Source organism: Oncorhynchus tshawytscha, linkage group LG12 (genome assembly GCF_018296145.1).
Source record: "Oncorhynchus tshawytscha isolate Ot180627B linkage group LG12, Otsh_v2.0, whole genome shotgun sequence".
NCBI lineage: Eukaryota > Metazoa > Chordata > Actinopteri > Salmoniformes > Salmonidae > Oncorhynchus > Oncorhynchus tshawytscha.
In genome coordinates this window covers 950,137-971,160 of record NC_056440.1, presented here as the reverse complement: position 1 = coordinate 971,160, position 21,024 = coordinate 950,137, and the positions used below count along the sequence as shown (strand labels likewise).

Below are 21,024 nucleotides of genomic sequence, written 5' to 3'. Positions count from 1 at the left end.
GTTTTCAATTGCGGCATTTCTACCACTGTCTTTATGTTGCGCACTAGCTCCCTACATTATCATTGCAAGCGCTATTTGAGTCACTAGATACTCTACACGCCCACGTTCTGGATAGCACAAAAAGGGACTGATCGAACAGCCATGGAAAAGGTACCCACCCAGGCTCAGCGAGGAGAATAAGAGAGAGGGGTTGTACACCAAAGTTACACATAGTCGAATTCAATAAGGAAAATCCAAACTTCTGCCGTTTAATAAATGACTAATTACATGACCCTCCCTGGAGCAAAACCCTCTCCCATTTTCCTCCGGGTAACAGTTGCATTCATTTCAACCGGTCCCTAAACGTAATTCTATGATTAGACCCACTGAGATCGTACTACATTAATAGGGGTTCTATATGTAATTCTGTGATTAGACCCACTGAGATCATACTACATTAATAGGGGTTCTATATGTAATTCTGTGATTAGACCCACTGAGATCATACTACATTAATAGGGGTTCTATATGTAATTCTGTGATTAGACCCACTGAGATCATACTACATTAATAGGGGTTCTATATGTAATTCTGTGATTAGACCCACTGAGATCATACTACATTAATAGGGGTTATATATGTAATTCTGTGATTAGACCCACTGAGATCATACTACATTAATAGGGGTTCTATATGTAATTCTATGATTAGACCCACTGAGATCATACTACATTAATAGGGGTTCTATATGTAATTGTGTGACTAGGGTGATCAATAATATAGTACGTCCCATACCAGTAAGAAACCACATCTACTTTCACCCCTAGATTTGAAAAATAAAGAAATTGTCCATTTGTCTGAATTAAATTCTGTCCTGTCTCTCTGTCTCTCCAGGTTTGAGTTGAGTGAGAAGATGTTGGCTGCCTGTAACGTGTTGAAGAACCACCTGAATGATGGCAAGGCCTTAACCAGTAAAGATGTGGTGAGCAACTGTTGTTATTAACTCTGCTTCTGAACAATTCTACCAATTTTCTCTCTCTCTCTGTCTCTCATTATCCATCTCTCTCCTGCTCTCTCTCTCTCTCAATTGTACCTCTTTTACCTCTCTCTCCCTCACTCCATCTCTCTCATTATCCATCTCTCTCCTGCTCTCTCTCTCTCTCAATTGTACCTCTTTTACCTCTCTCTCCCTCACTCCATCTCTCTCATTATCCATCTCTCTCTCAATTCAAGGGGCTTTATTGGCATGGGAAACATATGTTTACCTTGCCTAAGCAAGTGAAGTAGATAATAAACAAAAGTGAAATGAACAAGACAAATTAACAGTAAATATTACAAATGTCATATTTGCAAATAGTTAAAGTACAAAAGGGAAAAGAAAGGAAAATAAATACATGTACAATGGTGTTTGTTCTTCACTGGTTGCCCTTTTCTTGTGGCAACAGGTCACACATCTTGCTGCTGTGATGGCACACTGTGGTATCTCACCCTGTAGAAATGGGAGTTTATCAAAATCGGGTTTGTTTTTTAATTCTTTGTGGGTCTTTGAAGTCTGAGGAAAATATGTGTTCCTAATATGGTCATACATTTGGCAGGAGGTTAGGAAGTGCAGCTCAGTTTCCACCTCATTTTGTGGGCAGTGAGCACATAGCCTGTCTTCTCTTAAGAGCCATGTCTGCCTAAGGTGGCCTTTCTCAATAGCAAGGCTATGTTCACTGAGTCTGAACATAGTCAAAGCTTTCCTTAATTGTGGGTCAGTCACAGTGGTCAGGTATTCTGTGACTTTGTACTCTCTGTTTAGAGCCAAATAGCAGTAATTATTATTATTAAGTAATTATCTTTTAGTTTTCTCATGATTTGGTTGGGTCTTATAGTGTTGCTGTCCTGGAGAAGAGTCCCTTAAGCAAGCTGGTCCTGGGGCTCTGTTCCTAAACACAAACACACCCCACAGTGCCCCAGGACCAGCTTGCTTAAGGGACTCCAGGTTCATCTCTCTGTAGGTGATGGCTTTGTTATGGAAGGTTTGGGAATCGCTTCCTTTTAAGTGGTTGTAGAGATTTTAACATCTCTTTTCTGGATTTTGATAATTAGTGGGTATCCACAGCCTTGTGGAAGTTACCTGTGGTGCTGATGTTTAGGCCGAGGTATGTATAGTTTTTTGTGTACTCTAGGACAACGGTGTCTAGATGGAATTTGTATTTGTGGTCCTGGAAACTGGACCTTTTTTGGAACAACATTATTTTTGTCTTACTGAGATTAACTGTCAGGGCCCAGGTCTGACAGAATCTGTGCAGAAGATCTAGGTGCTGTTGTAGGCCCTACTTGGTTAGCTCTCTCTCTCTCTCCTTGTATTGTCCACTCACTATTGTCTGTCCAAACAACTCTTGTCTCTCTCAGCACAGTAGAGTCAGGAACTAACTCCGCTGCAAGTCCATTTTACTCAGGTTTTCTCCTCTTTTCTCTACTGGGCTGTCGGCCCGGTAGATTTCTGGCAGAGGATGCCGTCTGCTCTGACGATTGTCCTGATTTTATGTTTGCCGTAGCCCACAAGAACAATGAAGAAATGAACCATCACTAACATTTATTTATGAGATTTGACTCACAGTAAAGCAACTCCTATTCACATCACAGCAGCACTGTTCTAGTGGTTCACAGTGTCTGATCTCTCTGTCACCGTCCTCTCTGTCACCGTCCTCTAGAGAGCCTGTGTGAACACAGTTCAGAGCGAGTGGTTCTGGGTGTCCAGTCAGAAGACGGTGGTGCCCGGCATAGTGGAGGACTATTTGACAGCGTTCCGGGACATCTCGCCGGCCATGCTGCGTCACATTGTCAACATGGCGGACGGTAACGGGAACACAGCGCTCCACTACAGCGTGTCACACTCCAACTTCCACATCGTCAAGACGCTGCTCAACGCAAGTGAGGAAACATAGTCTCTCTGTCCTCCTGTCTGTCTAGTGTTACATCATACAGTCTCTCTGTCCTCCTGTCTGTCTAGTGTTACATCATACAGTCTCTCTGTCCTCCTGTCTGTCTAGTGTTACATCATACAGTCTCTCTGTCCTCCTGTCTGTCTAGTGTTACATCATATAGTCTCTCTGTCCTCCTGTCTGTCTAGTGTTACATCATACAGTCTCTCTGTCCTCCTGTCTGTCTAGTGTTACATCATACAGTCCTGTCTCTGTCTCCTGTCTGTCTAGTGTTACATCATACAGTCTCTCTGTCCTCCTGTCTGTCTAGTGTTACATCATACAGTCTCTCTGTCCTCCTGTCTGTCTAGTGTTACATCATACAGTCTCTCTGTCCTCCTGTCTGTCTAGTGTTACATCATACAGTCTCTCTGTCCTCCTGTCTGTCTAGTGTTACATCATACAGTCTCTCTGTCCTCCTGTCTGTCTAGTGTTACATCATACAGTCTCTCTGTCCTCCTGTCTGTCTAGTGTTACATCATACAGTCTCTCTGTCCTCCTGTCTGTCTAGTGTTACATCATACAGTCTCTCTGTCCTCCTGTCTGTGTTACAGTCTCTCTGTTCCTGTCTGTCTAGTGTTACATCATACAGTCTCTCTGTCCTCCTGTCTGTCTAGTGTTACATCATACAGTCTCTCTGTCCTCCTGTCTGTCTAGTGTTACATCATACAGTCTCTCTGTCCTCCTGTCTGTCTAGTGTTACATCATACAGTCTCTCTGTCCTCCTGTCTGTCTAGTGTTACATCATACAGTCTCTCTGTCCTCCTGTCTGTCTAGTGTTACAACACTAGTTAGTGTTAAATAAATAAACATTTAAACAAAATGTTGTTTTTTTACTTCAACTTTAATGTTGTTGTTTACTTCCAGAATGTAACGTTGTTGTTGTTTATTCCAGATGTGTGTAACGTGAACCAGCAGAATAAGGCTGGCTATACTCCCATCATGCTGTCTGTGCTGGCGGCTGTGGAGGCTCCTAAAGACATGGCCATCGTAGAGTACCTCTTCAGCAAGGGAGACGTCAACGCTAAGGCCAGCCAGGTATGGGGTCAGGGGCCAGCCAGGTATGGGGTCAGGGGCCAGCCAGGTATGGGGTCAGGGGCCAGCCAGGTATGTGGGAGGGACCATATGTTAGGGGTTCAGGTCATGTATGACTAGGGCTGTTGAGGTGACTGTATTACCGACGGTCACGAGTTATGAAGCTTCTCCAAGCTCTGACGATGCTGCTGGTCTTTAGTAGCCTTTCGAACTAGGTAACTGACTGGTATTCAGCACTATATTGTCCCTCTAATCACTCTGACATCAATGCAAATCTAATCAAAAATCTAATCAAACACTTCATGAGAGCCCATGAGCTGATGTTACGCAACATTTCTATAGGCTATACAATTACCTGAGAAAACAGAGTGATGGCCTCTACTAAAAAGAGGAGGATCCCATCAGCTTTCTATTGGCTAGGCCTACTATATTTATTTCTCAACTTCCCTAATATAAAGCACAATACTTCTCTTTACAACAGGAGAATAGCCTACCTGGCTGGAAGGAAAATGAACCACAGGAAAAGTATCCTCCATTCGCTATTTAAGTGTATAAATGACATGTATTTTTCCCCTGTTTCGATACAGGTGCATGATAATGGTCTTTTCCACATCAAAAAAAAATTCACACATATATTATATAGTATATGTAAAGACAAGTTTTAAATCAAGAATAGTTCAATGGGTGACAATATTATCACTTGTGAATGAGTGCATAAGAAAGCCTTTTTTTTGCGACTTTTCGAATCAGTCACACACCTCATGTAGCCCAGCCCATAGGCCAATATGTTTTGACAAGGTTTGTATCGTAACTAAAGTGGCCAAAAAACTCTAATCAAATCAAAGTTTATTTGGGGGGGCACACAATGCAAATAGTCCGGGTAGCCATTTGATTACCTGTTCTTGAGTCTTATGGCTTGGGGGTAAAAACAGTTGAAAAGCCTTTTGGTCCTAGACTTGGCACGCCGGAACCCTAGACCCACTCCAATTTGCATGTCACCCAAACAGATCCACAGATGATCTCTATTGCACTCCACTCTGCCTTTTCCCACCTGGACAAAAGGACCTGTTCTACTACAGCTCAGCGTTCAACAACAAAGCTCATCACTAAGCTAAGTACTCTGGGACTAAACACGGGCCGCCCCCAGGTGGTGAGGGTGGGTAACAACACATCCGCCACGCTGCTCCTCAACAGGGGGGCACCTCAGGGGTGCGTAGTCCCCTCCTGTACTCCTTGTTCACTCATGACTGCATGGCCAGGCACGACTCCAACACCATCATTAAGTTTGCTGATGACACAACAGTGGTAGGCCTGATCACCGACAACGATGAGAAAGCCTATAGGGAGGAGGTCAGAGACCTGACCGTGTGGTGCCAGGGAAACAACCTCTCCCTCAACAGGAAAAGGAGGACCGAGCACGCCCCCATTCACATCGACGGGGCTGTAGTGGAGCCGGTTGAGAGCTTCAAGTTCCACATTCCACATCAACAACAAATTAACATGGTCCAAACACACCAAGACAGTCGTGAAGAGGGCACGACAAAACCTAACCCCCTCAGGACACTGAAAAGATTTGGCATTTGTCCTCAGATCCTCAAAAGGTTCTAAAGCTGCACCATTGAGAGCATCTTGACTGGTTGCATCAGTGCCTGGTACAGAAACTGCACTGCCTCCGACCGCAAGGCACTACAGAGCTTCCTGCCATTCAGGACCTCTATACCAGGCGGTGTCAGAGGAAGGCCCTAAGAATTGTCAAAGACCCCATTCACCCAAGTCATAGACTGTTCTCTCATAGACTGTTCTCTCTGCTGCCGCACGGCAAGCGGTACTGGAGCACCAAGTCTAGATCCAAGAGGCTTCTAAACAGCTTCTACCACCAAGCCATAAGACTCCTGAGCATCTAATCAAATGGCTACCCAGACTATTTGCACCCCCCCCCCCTCTTCTACGCTGCTGCTACTCTCTGTTATTATCTATGCATAGTCACTTTAATAACTCTACCAACATGTACATATTACCTCAACTAACCGGTGCCCCCGCACATTGACTCTGTATCGGTACCCCCCTGTATATAGTCTCACTATTGTTATTTTACTGCTGCTCTTTAATTACTTGTTACTTTTATTTCTTATTCATATTTTTTTTAACTGCATTGTTGGTTAGGGGCTCGTAAGTAAGTATTCTGCGCATGTGACGAATACAATTTGATTTGAATTTGAAAAAATATCCTAATAGTTTATCAACATTTTAAGCTAAACGTTCTGATCTGTTGTGTCAGCCACATTGTCTAAAAAAGTTTTCTTGATCCTAGTGGTTGTATTAATTAGGGATCTATCGCATCCCACAACTGTCCCAGACTGTTTTGAATATTTATTTCTCACACAGAATAGAATAAGTCAATTGTTGTACTATGGGGGATAGTAGATTGACATAAACTTGTGATTTTGCTGTTCATTTGGCCGACTCTTCTTGTTGGCTGACGAAAAGTAAATGTGGACAGTTCTTCCAATATCTTCAATATGGACCTCGGAATTGGATAAGAACGAGTGCAGTTGTTTTCCTAAGGGTGTCTGTCTTCACTTGTAGCCTGTGAGAAAGACCCAATCATGTGATGGAGAGCTCACTCAGTGAGTGTTTCGAAGCAATCAGGGAGAAGGGCACAACAAAGGCATGGATTTTAAGGGGCATTATGGCCACAAAGGGGAAGCCACAGTGAAATGTGAGGCATAATCAAGTCAAATTGTGAATGAGAGACTGATGTAGTGTGTACAGCCTGCTCATGCCTTCCAAGTGACTTTTATCAGATCACCATTAGAGTCTCATCATGCAGCCTTACAAGGTATTACAAATCTAAACATACAGCCCCATGTTTGTAGAACAACTAAAGTTACATTAATAACTCTAAATCAAAACATATAGCCCAACGTTTGTAGAACAACTAAAGTTACATTAATAACTCTAAATCAAAACATATAGCCCAATGTTTGTAGAACAACTAAAGTTACATTAATAACTCTAAATCAAAACATATAAAGCATTAATAACTATAAATCAACTTTTTGTAGAACAACTAAAGTTACATTAATAACTCTAAATCAAAACATACAGCCCAACGTTTGTAGAACAACTAAAGTTACATTAATAACTATAAATCAAAACATATAGCCCAACGTTTGTAGAACAACTAAAGTTACATTAATAACTCTAAATCAAAACATATAGCCCAACGTTTGTAGAACAACTAAAGTTACATTAATAACTCTAAATCAAAACATATAGCCCAACGTTTGTAGAACAACTAAAGTTACATTAATAACTCTAAATCAAAACATATAGCCCAACGTTTGTAGAACAACTAAAGTTACATTAATAACTCTAAATCAAAACATATAGCCCAACGTTTGTAGAACAACTAAAGTTACATTAATAACTCTAAATCAAAACATATGGCCCAACGTTTGTAGAACAACTAAAGTTACATTAATAACTCTAAATCAAAACATACAGCCCAACGTTTGTAGAACAACTAAAGTTACATTAATAACTCTAAATCAAAACATATAGCCCAACGTTTGTAGAACAACTAAAGTTACATTAATAACTCTAAATCAAAACATATAGCCCAACGTTTGTAGAACATCTAAAGTTACATTAATAACTCTAAATCAAAACATATAGCCCAATGTTTGTAGAACAACTAAAGTTACATTAATAACTCTAAATCAAAACATATAGCCCAACGTTTGTAGAACAACTAAAGTTACATTAATAACTCTAAATCAAAACATATAGCCCAACGTTTGTAGAACAACTAAAGTTACATTAATAACTCTAAATCAAAACATATAGCCCAACGTTTGTAGAACAACTAAAGTTACATTAATAACTCTAAATCAAAACATATAGCCCAACGTTTGTAGAACAACTAAAGTTACATTAATAACTCTAAATCAAAACATATAGCCCAACGTTTGTAGAACAACTAAAGTTACATTAATAACTCTAAATCAAAACATATAGCCCAACGTTTGTAGAACAACTAAAGTTACATTAATAACTCTAAATCAAAACATATAGCCCAACGTTTGTAGAACAACTAAAGTTACATTAATAACTCTAAATCAAAACATATAGCCCAACGTTTGTAGAACAACTAAAGTTACATTAATAACTCTAAATCAAAACATATGGCCCAACGTTTGTAGAACAACTAAAGTTACATTAATAACTCTAAATGAAGCATATAGGAGTACCTGTTTCTTTGTTAACAGCTCTACACAGAATAGCCACATGTTCACACTCCCTCAAATAATTTGGAGAAAATATCCTTTCTGTTATATTCAGCTTTGTTTAATTGTGTCCTATAAATAATACTATAAAATAATACTATACATTAATACTATAACATAATAATATACAATAATACTATACAATAATTCCACATACTCCTAAGCACATCTTGTCTGCTAAATGAACTAGTGTAGCCCACAGCCATGCTGTTCTGTTCTTCTGAAATAGACTGCGTTTTCTTCATATCATGTTCCTTTAGACCTGTCTAAAATCATTTGTGAAGATGTAACCCCCTCCCTCCCTCCTTCAGGCTGACCAGACAGGGCTGATGTTAGCAGGATGGACATGATGCTAATCCTCTCCCTCCCTCAGGCTGACCAGACAGGGCTGATGCTAACAGGATGGATATGATGCTAACCCTCTCCCTCCCTCCCTCAGGCTGGCCAGACAGGGCTGATGCTGGCGGTCAGTCATGGCAGGATGGACATGGTTCGGGCGCTGCTGGCCCAGGGGGCAGAGGTCAATATCCAGGATGATGAGGGTTCTACAGCCCTGATGTGTGCCAGCGAACATGGCCACGCTGAGATAGTCAAACTACTGCTGGCCCAGCCAGGCTGCGACGCCACTCTCAGCGACAGTGTGAGTGTCTGTCTGTCTCTGTCTGTATGTCTGTATGTCTGTCTGTGTGTCTCAGTTGAAGGCATTCAGTTGCACAACTGACTAGGTATCCCCTTTGCTCTCTCTCTCTTGTGCTCTCTCTCTCTCTCTCTACCTTTTTCTACTTCTCCCTCCTTCCTCTCTCTCTCTCTAGGATGAGAGCAATGCCCTGTCTATCGCTCTGGAAGCGGGTCACAAGGACATAGCAGTGTTGTTGTACGCCCACGTAAACTTCTCTAAGGCCCAGTCACCGGTCAGTACTCTCTACCGCTGTTCTCTGACCTCTAACCCTTACCTCTGTTCTCTGACCTCTAACCCTTACCTCGGTTCCCTGACCTCTAACCCTTACCTCTGTTCCCTGACCTCTAACCCTTACCTCTGTTCCCTGACCTCTAACCCTTAACCCTTACCTCGGTTCCCTGACCTCTAACCCTTACCTCTGTTCCCTGACCTCCAACCCTTACATCTCTTCCCTGACCGCTAACCCTTACCTCTAACCCTTACCTCTCTTCCCTGACCTCTAACCCTTACCTCGGTTCCCTGACCTCTAACCCCTACCTCTCTTCCCTGACCTCTAACCCTTACCTCTCTTCCCTGACCGCTAACCCTTACCTCTCTTCCCTGACCTCTAACTCTTACCTCTGTTCCCTGTACCAGAGCTGCTTGCCCTGAAATCACTTCTTGACAAACATTTTTGTTTTGAGCAGAGCAACTATTCTCCCGCTGTAGTTCTAATGTTATCTATGTGTGTGTTGTGTTCGTTTGTGTGCGCATGTTGTGTGTGTGCGCATGGTTTGTGTGTTTGTGCATGGTGTGTGTGTTGTGTTCGTTTGTGTGCACATGTTGTGTGTGTGCGCATGGTTTGTGTGTTGTATGTGTGTGTGTGTGTGTGTGTGGGTGCATGGTGTGTGTGTGTGTGTGTGTGTGTGTCTCCAGGGAACCCCTCGTCTGAGCAGGAAGATGTCCCCCAGTCCCACCAGGAGGGGCATGTTTGACTAGCGCCACCGCCCATTGGTCAAGTCTCATGACACCAACCAACCGCTGAGGATTTCAACCCCTAGGGACAGACTTTGGCCCCACCCCCTGACAACCTGATTGGATCATGTGGGATTATTGACAATGCAGTTCAACCAGAAAGGTTCCATGGGTTTATTGACAATGCAGTTCAACCAGAAAGGTTCCCTGGGTTTATTGACAATGCGGTACAACCAGAAAGGTTCCCTGGGTTTATTGCCTATGTGGTCCAACCAGAAAGGTTCCCTGGGTTTATTGACCATGCGGTCCAACCAGAAAGGTTCCCTGGGTTTATTGACCATATGGTCCAACCAGAAAGGTTCCTGGGTTAATTGACCATGTGGTCCAACCAGAAAGGTTCCCTGGGTTTATTGACCATGTGGTCCAACCAGAAAGGTTCCTGGGTTTATTGACCATGTGGTCCAACCAGAAAGGTTCCTGGGTTTATTGACCATGTGGTCCAACCAGAAAGGTTCCCTGGGTTTAAAGACCATTCGGTATAACCAGAATGGTTCCTTGGGTTTATTGATCATGATGAAAGATGAAACATATTGGTCAGTCTTGTAGTAAGATGAGCTGGTATTGGTCAGTATTGTAGTAAGATGAGCTGGTATTGGTCAGCCTTGTAATAAGATGAGCTGTTATTGGTCAGTATTGTAGTAAGATGAGCTGGTATTGGTCAGCCTTGTAATAAGATGAGCTGTTATTGGTCAGTCTTGTAGTAAAATGAGCTGTGATTGGTCAGTCTTGTAGTAAGATGAGCTGGTATTGGTCAGTCTTGTAGTAAGATGAGCTGGTATTGGTCAGTCTTGTAATAAGATGAGTTGGTATTGGTCAGTCTTCTACATGAACATCCCAAAGTGCCTTTGTTAAACCACCACCAGCATTCTGTCTGCTCTGAGTGGATAGAGAGAAGGATGAGAGCGAGAAGAGAGAGGAGAAAGAGAAGGAGGAGGGAGAGGAGAAAGAGAAGGAGGGAGAGAGAGAGGAGGAAGAGGAGGAGGGAAAGAAGGAGTGGGAGAGGAGAGAGAGAAGGAGAAGATAGGCCATACTACTTGAGGAGCTGGACTTCATAAGAACCCAGAAACACAAATACTGTATTCTAGATATGGGCTGCAATAGACAAGCATCCTGTCCAGGCAGTGAATGTGTACATCAAAAGCTGCCTCACAAGAGAGAGAGAGAGAGGTTCAGATAAGGATACTTACTTATCCAGACTATAGACCTTTTCAACTGTCAAAATAAAATAATAACACGTTCTGTACGCGCAACCAAGAGGTTCCCCAGTAAACATCCGGTGCTGCGGTACCCCATAATTGCTAACTAGCTAGGTAGTTGGCTAGCTAGCACAAAATGACAAGTTCGCATTTCTTGATCCACCAAAAAACTGAAAAAACAACTTATTGACCTATTGACTTGCTACCAGATCCACTAAACACAGTCATGAGACAATGTTTATATCTAATTTATTATCCGTTTGCTCTGGTGGTGTTGCATTAGGCTAGCACAGTAAATAACCACAGAGCTAGCGTGATGTGAGGGTAGAGAAAGATCAGTTGACCTTGTTAGCCAGCCAGAGCTAGCGTGATGTGAGGGTAGAGAAAGATCAGTTGACCTTGTTAGCCAGCTGGATTCATTTCTCTCTCAACAGCCAACAATATAACTAAACTAAATGTAGTTAGTATCCAATGTTTGACGGACTCATTGTTTACAACAAAGTTAGCTAGCAGTTTAAAAATGACCCCACTATCAACCTTTCTCCCCCCCCCTCACTAATCTGTCACTCAGCTCGTTGACTTTTCCTCCAAAACACATCTATATTTTACCCAGGTCTTTTGCCCACTTAGTTTCAATTAAGAAATATAGTGTAGTTTAAATGAACCGCTAGCTTGTGCTATTCATATATTATCAACCTCACGTTACGAGACATAGCTAGTGGTTTGGTTACAGTAAAGCTAGACTATACAAATGCTAGTGCTGACACCTTGTGGTGATAATGTTGAACTGCATATTAATTACACCAGGATGGTATATAACATGAAGCGAACTCATTTCAAAATCATTTCAAGCAACATATTTAGCAATGTCTTTTTAGATTAAATCAAATTAACCTTAAAATATTCCTTTCTGCACACCTTGATAGTGATATGTGATAATGTCTCCCCTGAGCATGTTAACCTCAAGGCCCACCTTCATGATGTCTCTCCCCTGAGCATGTCAACCTCAAGGCCCACCTTCATAATGTCTCTCCTCTGAGCCTCAACCTCAAGGCCCACCTTCATAATGTCTCCCCTGAGCCTGTCAACCTCAACATGGTTAGCCTCATTATGAGTCTAATCTGGTCTCCTTCAACATGGTTAGCCTCATTATGAGTCTAATCTGGTCTCCTTCAACATGGTTATCCTCTTTATGAGTCTAATCTGGTCTCCTTCAACATGGTTGTCCTCATTATGAGTCTAATCTGGTCTCCTTCAACATGGTTATCCTCATTATGAGTCTAATCTGGTCTCCTTCAACATGGTTATCCTCATTATGAGTCTAATCTGGTCTCCTTCAACATGGTTATCCTCATTATGAGTCTAATCTGGTCTCCTTCAACATGGTTATCCTCATTATGAGTCTAATCTGGTCTCCTTCAACATGGTTATCCTCGTTATGTGGGTAGTGGGTTTAGACATCCATCTTACTCCAACACAAGAGATGATTGATTAGTTAAATGAATCGTGTCTAATAGATATAATCAGCAAGGGCCGGAACAGAAACCTGCTCAGCCAGTAGATAGGTCTGTAGCAGCAAGGTTGGCCATGCATGTTCTATATCTATGTATTGTTACTCTAACAGTGTTGTTGTAATCCTACAACCAATTCTAACTGTAAACCAATAGCATATCACCCATATCGCCTTGAGTCTCTTCAGGGACTTTCATTGGGATTTAGCAGCTTTCACACGTCTCTGTATCTGAAATTTAGAAACATAGACGTTAGACCAGGACTTTGCTTCATTAGAAACATAGAAATTACACCAGCACTTGCTTCATTAGAAACATAGAAATTACACCAGGACTTGCTTCATTATTCTCAAGTGATATAACGTTTGATATTAAATTGTCTATTGTCGTAGTTTTCTCTTCGGGACTGGAAATATGTTCAATTAGCTAGTTAGCTAAGCTACTAGCTAGGTAGCTAACTTGTTGTTTTTAGCATATCAAGCTACCGTTTGTGTCATTAAAAAAACTAATATTGGATGGCTGTGTATCCTATTTATATGTAGCTAGCTAGCTACCTGACATGAACTAGAATAAATGGTTAACTTGATAAACAGCTTGCCCGTGTGCTTACACATCATCCTGGCGCCGCCACCGCCTGCTGCTGCTGCTAACGTTACCATCCATGCAGGCAATGCAGCTCGCTGCAATGCTTCTTTGGGAAATCTAGCTATAACGTTAAACGTACATTTTCCCAGGATGTAAGGACCATCCCACCGATGACTACTATGGTCAAAAATGTCAATTCTGACCTCGAGAAAACAACTACACGAAGTTAACTAGCTAGCTGTTTACAGCCGCCACGGAACAGCTTTTTTTTTTTTTTTTTTTACAAACTCACCGGAAGTTCTTTGGGGTTCCACGGTTCACTTGCGCTCCTCTTAAAAAGGTCTATAGGTTCCAGCAGTATACAGACACTATAAGACTAGATACAGTCTGTTGATATTCATGCTCCTGAGCAGATTAACATACAGCTCATAGTTGTGATGAAGGCTAAAGAGCATAAGGACATGTTGTTATTATTATTAATCATCACCATATTGTTTATCATCATCATCATCATCACCCCAGGAGGCAGTTGGTATATTAGATTCTATGTCACCCACAATATCGCCTTTCATTTAGACTAAATGTTTGTACATATTATATTATATTGTCATATTGTTTTCTTCACCTGCCTGCCGCCTTTAATGGGCCTGTATGTATACACCACACCTTTAATGGGCCTGTATGTGTACTCTACCACCTTTAATGGGCCTGTATGTATACACCACACCTTTAATGGGCCTGTATGTGTACACCACACCTTTAATGGGCCTGTATGTACTCCACCACCTTTAATGGGCCTGTATGTGTACTCTACCACCTTTAATGGGCCTGTATGTACATCGCCACCTTTAATGGGCCTGTATGTACATCGCCACCTTTAATGGGCCTGTATGTACACTGCCATCTTTAATGGACCTGTATGTACATCGCCACCTTTAATGGGCCTGTATGTACTCTACCACCTTTAATGGGCCTGTATGTGTACTCTACCACCTTTAATGGGCCGGTATGTGTACTCTACCACCTTTAATGGGCCTATATGTGTACTCTACCACCTTTAATGGGCCTATATGTGTACTCTACCACCTTTAATGGGCCTGTATGTGTACTCTACCACCTTTAATGGGCTTGTATGTGTACTCTACCACCTTTAATGGGCCTGTATGTGTACTCTACCACCTTTAATGGGCCTGTATGTGTACACCGCCACCTTTAATGGGCCTGTATGTGTACTCTACCACCTTTAATGGGCCTGTATGTACACCGCCACCTTTAATGGGCCTGTATGTTTACTCTACCACCTTTAATGGGCCTGTATGTACTCCACCACCTTTAATGGGCCTGTATGTGTTCTCTACCACCTTTTAATGGGCCTGTATGTGTACTCTACCACCTTTAATGGACCTGTATGTGTACTCTACCGCCTTTTAATGGGCCTGTATGTGTACTCTACCACCTTTAATGGGCCTGTATGTGTACTCTACCACCTTTAATGGGCCTGTATGTGTACTCTACCACCTTTAATGGGCCTGTATGTGTACTCTACCACCTTTAATGGGCCTGTATGTGTACTCTACCACCTTTTAATGGGCCTGTATGTGTACTCTACCGCCTTTTTAATGGGCCTGTATGTGTACTCTACCACCTTTAATGGGCCTGTATGTGTACTCTACCACCTTTAATGGGCCTGTATGTGTACTCTACCACCTTTAATGGGCCTGTATGTGTACTTTAATGGGCCTGTATGTGTACCACCTTTAATGGGCCTGTATGTGTTCCTTTAATGGGCCTACCACCTTTAATGGGCCTGTATGTGTTCTCTACCACCTTTAATGGGCCTGTGTACTCTACCACCTTTAATGGACCTGTATGTGTACACCACACCTTTTAATGGGCCTGTATGTGTACTCTACCACCTTTAATGGGCCTGTATGTGTACTCTACCACCTTTAATGGGCCTGTATGTGTACACCGCCACCTTTAATGGGCCTGTATGTGTACTCTACCACCTTTAATGGGCCTGTATGTACACCGCCACCTTTAATGGGCCTGTATGTGTACTCTACCACCTTTAATGGGCCTGTATGTACTCCACCACCTTTAATGGGCCTGTATGTGTTCTCTACCACCTTTTAATGGGCCTGTATGTGTACTCTACCACCTTTAATGGACCTGTATGTGTACTCTACCACCTTTTAATGGGCCTGTATGTGTACTCTACCGCCTTTTAATGGGCCTGTATGTGTACTCTACCACCTTTAATGGGCCTGTATGTGTACTCTACAACCTTTAATGGGCCTGTATGTGTACTCTACCACCTTTAATGGGCCTGTATGTGTACTCTACCACCTTTAATGGGCCTGTATGTGTTCTCTACCACCTTTTAATGGGCCTGTATATGTTCTCTACCACCTTTAATGGGCCTGTATGTGTACACCGCCACCTTTAATGGGCCTGTATGTGTACACCGCCACCTTTAATGGGCCTGTATGTGTACACCGCCACCTTTAATGGGCCTGTATGTGTACACCGCCACCTTTAATGGGCCTGTATGTGTACACCACACCTTTAATGGGCCTGTATGTGTACTCTACCACCTTTAATGGACCTGTATGTGTACACCACACCTTTAATGGGCCTGTATGTGTACTCTACCACCTTTAATGGGCCTGTATGTGTTCTCTACCACCTTTAATGGGCCTGTATGTGTACTCTACTACCTTTAATGGACCTGTATGTGTACACCACACCTTTAATGGGCCTGTATGTGTACTCTACCACCTTTAATGGGCCTGTATCTGTACACCGCACCTTCTCAAATGTATAATTGTAACTCAATCTTCTATGGATTGGATATAAATTCTACTTTTATACAAATCTATTTAATTTGTATGTATTTAAAAATCACAATATTTTGAATATTTCCTATTACTTCTTAATGTTACATGAAGATATATATTTATCGAGGTATAGTTTTTAATGCAAATATCATTGTTTTTCCTTATATGTACTGTAAAGTGTTGGAGCTGGTAAGTGTATTGTCCTGTTGTAGTAAAACATTGAGAAGGAGAGGAGGTACTTTGATCTGGTTGAAGTTTAAAGTGCCTGGAACGTATTGCCATATAACAATAAACTTAATTAAAATAACCTGGGGTTGTCTTGTCCTCAGTCTGTCTGGTGGTGAAGAATGCTACAGGTTTCCAGGGGACTGTCTCCATCTGCTGGTGTTAACTGGTATTTTGCAAGTAGTTTGTAAATGCAGAAGCCCTTCCCAAGGCAGACCCGTTCTATAGCTGCATCATTGGTCATATTTTATATACTTTATGTATTTGTTGGATATTTCGAAATTACAAATAAACTGTATAAATCATGTGACATAAGCCTAGCATGAACTATCATTGCAGTATGGTGCCAAAGTTATAGGAACCACAAAATATCTGCTGCCGTTATGTTGAGTTACAACAGAACAGCAGCTTGCACACTGTGTGTGTGTGTGTGTGTGTGTGTGTGTGTGTGTGTGTACTGCAGTGGTACGTGTTAGTTATTGGCCTGGGTTAATAGAAGAGCTTGTAAAGCTGGTCCTTTTAATTGACTACATTTCATATCATTTTCTTTACCTGCTGGTTTTAATGGGCTGTTCTAGCTGGTAGCTTGAAACCATATAGACTAGCTTATAGCCCATATAGACTAGCATATAGCCCATATAGACTAGCATATAGACTAGCATATAGCCCATATAGACTAGCATATAGCCCATATAGACTACCTAATATACCTTATAGACTATCATGTAGACCATATAGACTACCACAAAGACTACCATATACAGTTGAAGTCGGAAGTTTACATACACCTTAGCCAAATACATTTAAACTCATTTTTTAACCATTCCTGACATTTAACCCTAGTAAAAATTCCCTGTCTAGGTCAGTTAGGATCACCACTTTACTTTTCAGAATGTGAAATGTCAGAATAATAGTAGAATTACTTATTTCAGCTTTTATTTCTGCTTGGGGTCATTGTCCATTTGGAAGACCCATTTGCAACCAAGCTTTAACTTCCTGACTGATGTCTTGAGATGTTGCTTCAATATATCCACGTTATTTTCAATCCTCATGATGCCATCTATTTTGTGAACTGCACCAGTCCCTCCTGCAGCAAAGCACCCCCACAACATGATGCTGCCACCCCCGTGCTTCATGGTTGGGATGGTGTTCTTCTTGCAAGCCTCCTCCTTTTTCCTCCAACCATAACGATGGTCATTATGGCCAAACAGTTCCATTTTTGTTTCATCAGCCCAGATGACATTTCTCCAAAAAGTACGATCTTTGTCCCCATGTGCAGTTGCAAACTGTAGTTTGACTTTTTAATGGTGGTTTTGGATCAGTGGCTTCTTCCTTGCTGAGCGGCCTTTCAGGTTATGTCGATATAGGACTCGTTTTACTGTGGGTATAGATACTTTTGTACCTGTTTCCTCCAGCATCTTCATAAGGTCCTTTGCTGCTGTTCTGGGATTGATTTGCACTTTTCACACCAAAGTACGTTCATCTCTAGGAGAGAGAACGCGTCTCCTTCCTGAGCAGTATGACGGCTGCATGGTCCCATGGTGTTTATATTTGCGTACTATTGTTTGTACAGATGAACGTGGAACCTTCAGGCGTTTGGAAATTGCTCCCAAGGATAAGCCAGACTTGTGGGGGTCTATAATTTTTTCTGAGGTCTTGGCTGATTTCTTTTCATGTCCCATGATGTCAAGCAAAGAGGCACTGAGTTTGAAGGTAGGCCTTGAAATACATCCACAGGTACACCTCCAATTGACTCAAATTATGTCAATTAGCCTATCAGAAGCTTCTAATAAAGCCATGACATAATTTCTGAAATTTTCTAAGCTGTTTAAAGGCACAGTCAACTTAGTGTATGTAAACTTCTGACCCACTGGAATTGTGATACAGTGAATTATAAGTTAAATAATCTGTCTGTAAACAATTGTTGGAAAAATGACTTGTGTCATGCAATATGTAGATGTCCTAATCGACTTGCCAAAGCTATAGTTTGTTAACAAGCAATTTGTGGACTGGTTGAAAAACTTGTTTTAATGACTCCAACCTGAGTGTATGTAAACTTCCAACTTCAACTGTATAGGCTACACTATAGCCAATATAGACTACCATATAGACTAAACTATAGCCCATATAGACTAGCATATATCCTATATAGCCTACCATATAGACTACCATATAGCCCATATAGACTACCATATAGCCCATATAGACTACCATATAGCCCATATGGACTACCATATAGCCCATATGGGACTACCATATAGCCCATATGGGACTACCATATAGCCCATATGGGACTACCATATAGACCATATAGACTATCATATAGCCCATATAGACTATCATATAGCCCATATAGACTACCATATAGCCCATATAGACGCCCATATAGACTACCATATAGCCCATATAGACTACCATATAGACCATATAGCCCATATAGACTACCATATAGATGACCATGTAGACTAACATATAGACCATATATACTACGACATTGTCAGGGAAAGAGGAGGGCGAGATAAGGTGTAAGAAGAGAGAGAGAAGAGGGAAAGAGAAAAGGGAGATAACAGGGAGATAAAGGTGGGAGAGAGGGGAGGGAGAGAAAGAAGGGAGAGAGGACAGGGAGATAAAGGTGAGAGAGAGGAGGGAGAGAGAGAAGAGAGAGGAAGGAGGGGATTCTGAAAATATTCAGACCCCTTGAATTTTTCCCCACTTTGTTACATTACAGCCTTGTTCTAAAATTGATTAGATTATTTCCCCCCCTCATCAATCTACACACAATACCCCGTAATGACAAAGCAATAACAGCTTTTAGAAGTGTTTGCAAATGTATTAAAAAAAATTGAAATATCACATTTAAATTCAGTACCAGTCAAAGGTTTGGACACACCTACTCATTCAAGTTTTTTTTTAAACTATTTTCTGCATTGTAGAATAATAGTGAAGACATCAAAACTACAAAATAACACATGGAATCATGCTGTCACCAAAGAAAGTGTTAAACAAATCAAAATATATTTTATCTTTGAGATTCTTCATATTATCCACCCTTTGCCTTGATGACAGCTTTGCACACTCTTGGCATTCTCTCAACCAGCTTCATGAGATAGTAACCTGGAATGCATTTCAATTAACAGGTGAGCCTTGTTAAAACCTCTTATGGACCGGACCCTTTTTTCCAATTTTTGCCTAAAATTACATACTCAAATCTAACTGACTGTAGCTCAGGACCTGAAGCAAGGATATGCATATTCTTGATACCATTTGAAAGGAAACACTTTGAAGTTTGTGAAAGTAATGTAGGATAATATAACACATTAGATCTGGTAAAAGATAATAAAAAATTAAAAATGGTTTCATCTTTTAAATGCAAAAGAAAGGCCAATATTTGACTTAGGAATCTGTGCGCCGTTTTTGACTGATTCAATGAACCATTGCATTTCTGTTCAAAATGTTGGGCTCAAGACTGCTAGGAATCTGTGCGCCGTTTTTGACGGATTCAATGAACCATTGCATTTCTGTTCAAAATGTTGTATCAAGACTGCTCCAAATGTGCCTATTTGGTTTATTAATACATTTTCAAGTTCATAACTGTGCATTCTCCTCAAACAATAGCATGGTATGTTTTCGGAATTCAGCCATGATTACTACAAGTTTAGATAACTGGCTAGACTTAAAAACTGTCTAGACTTAAAAATGGTTTGCTGACATGGCTGATTGAGTGACTGTCAGTGACTGACATAACAAGAGAAACTGCTGATGCACAACCAAACTTCCACCTTATTTGACTATTTTACGACAGAGTTCGAGTGGCTGTGGCCCCATAGCGGCCGAAAGCCCTAAGCGACTTCTTCTGTTGCTTATGGTTGGAGCCGGCCCTGTCTTTATGTGTCTCTGTTGTGTCAGACCAGGTGAGCCCATCATGCGTGAAGTAAATGAGCTCTCTATTTCGGCTTTACTCCTCCATGTCTCCTTATGGGTGTATATGTTTCCCCTGCCCCGTCTCAAGCCCTGATGGCAACATCTAGTTGTGGGGATCAGTGGCTGTGAGCACCATCCTGCTGCCTGTCTGCAGCCTGAATGGGGAAGGTTAATGAGATAGTCCACAGACGCGAGAAGAGAAGCGCCTCACAGCATCAATGCTAATCAGTTAGCATGGTTTAGAATAATTCAGCTATCCAGGGAGAGTTATGAGAGGCTGGAGGAGTCAGTGTGATGAGAGGGTATGCAGATCAGATTCAGCAAGGCCCTGAGATAATAGAATATATCAATATTACCGAATATCAATGCCACTCCAGATGAGTTAGAACTAGGTTATAATCATGACCCCTGAACAACAAGAAGTAAAGGAACTGATCAGCTACTTTATTTATGATGATCTCAACACAGCATACTGAATATACACTCACTGGACAGTTTATTAGGTACACACATCTAGTACCCGGTCGGACCCCCCCATTTTCCTCCAGAACAACCTGCATTCTTAGGGGAGTGGATTTTACAAGGTGTCAGAGACGTTCCACAGGGATGTCGGTCCATGTTGACGTGATGGTATCACGCAGTCGCCGCAGCGCTACATTCTGCCGACAGCTCGTCCCATCTCATCCCAAACATGCTTCTATTGGGTTCGGTCAGCAACACTGTTTAGATACGCTGTGGCGTTCTGTCGTTGCTCACCTGGTATCAAGGGACCTAATGTGTA

The 21,024-nt window shown here is 41.7% G+C and overlaps 1 protein-coding gene and 1 long non-coding RNA gene across 2 annotated transcripts in view; one reads left to right on the top strand and one right to left on the bottom strand.

Moving 5' to 3' along the window:
* The window catches only part of kank1a (KN motif and ankyrin repeat domains 1a), a 152,069-nt gene extending 138,881 nt beyond the window's left edge, over positions 1-13,188 (top strand). Inside the window, 6 exon segments of the mRNA XM_042331166.1 lie at positions 874-961; positions 2,679-2,898; positions 3,844-3,986; positions 8,712-8,912; positions 9,085-9,183; positions 9,867-13,188. Coding sequence (XP_042187100.1) covers positions 874-961; positions 2,679-2,898; positions 3,844-3,986; positions 8,712-8,912; positions 9,085-9,183; positions 9,867-9,929 — 814 coding nt within the window. The 3' untranslated portion in view covers positions 9,930-13,188.
* A 1,578-nt stretch (positions 13,189-14,766) lies between these two features.
* LOC121847903 lies at positions 14,767-16,063 on the bottom strand. Its single transcript, XR_006084757.1, has 2 exons — positions 15,142-16,063; positions 14,767-14,964 (listed from the first exon to the last, which is right to left on the bottom strand). It is a non-coding gene; the product is annotated as an uncharacterized LOC121847903 (long non-coding RNA).
* Positions 16,064-21,024: the final 4,961 nt, after the last annotated feature.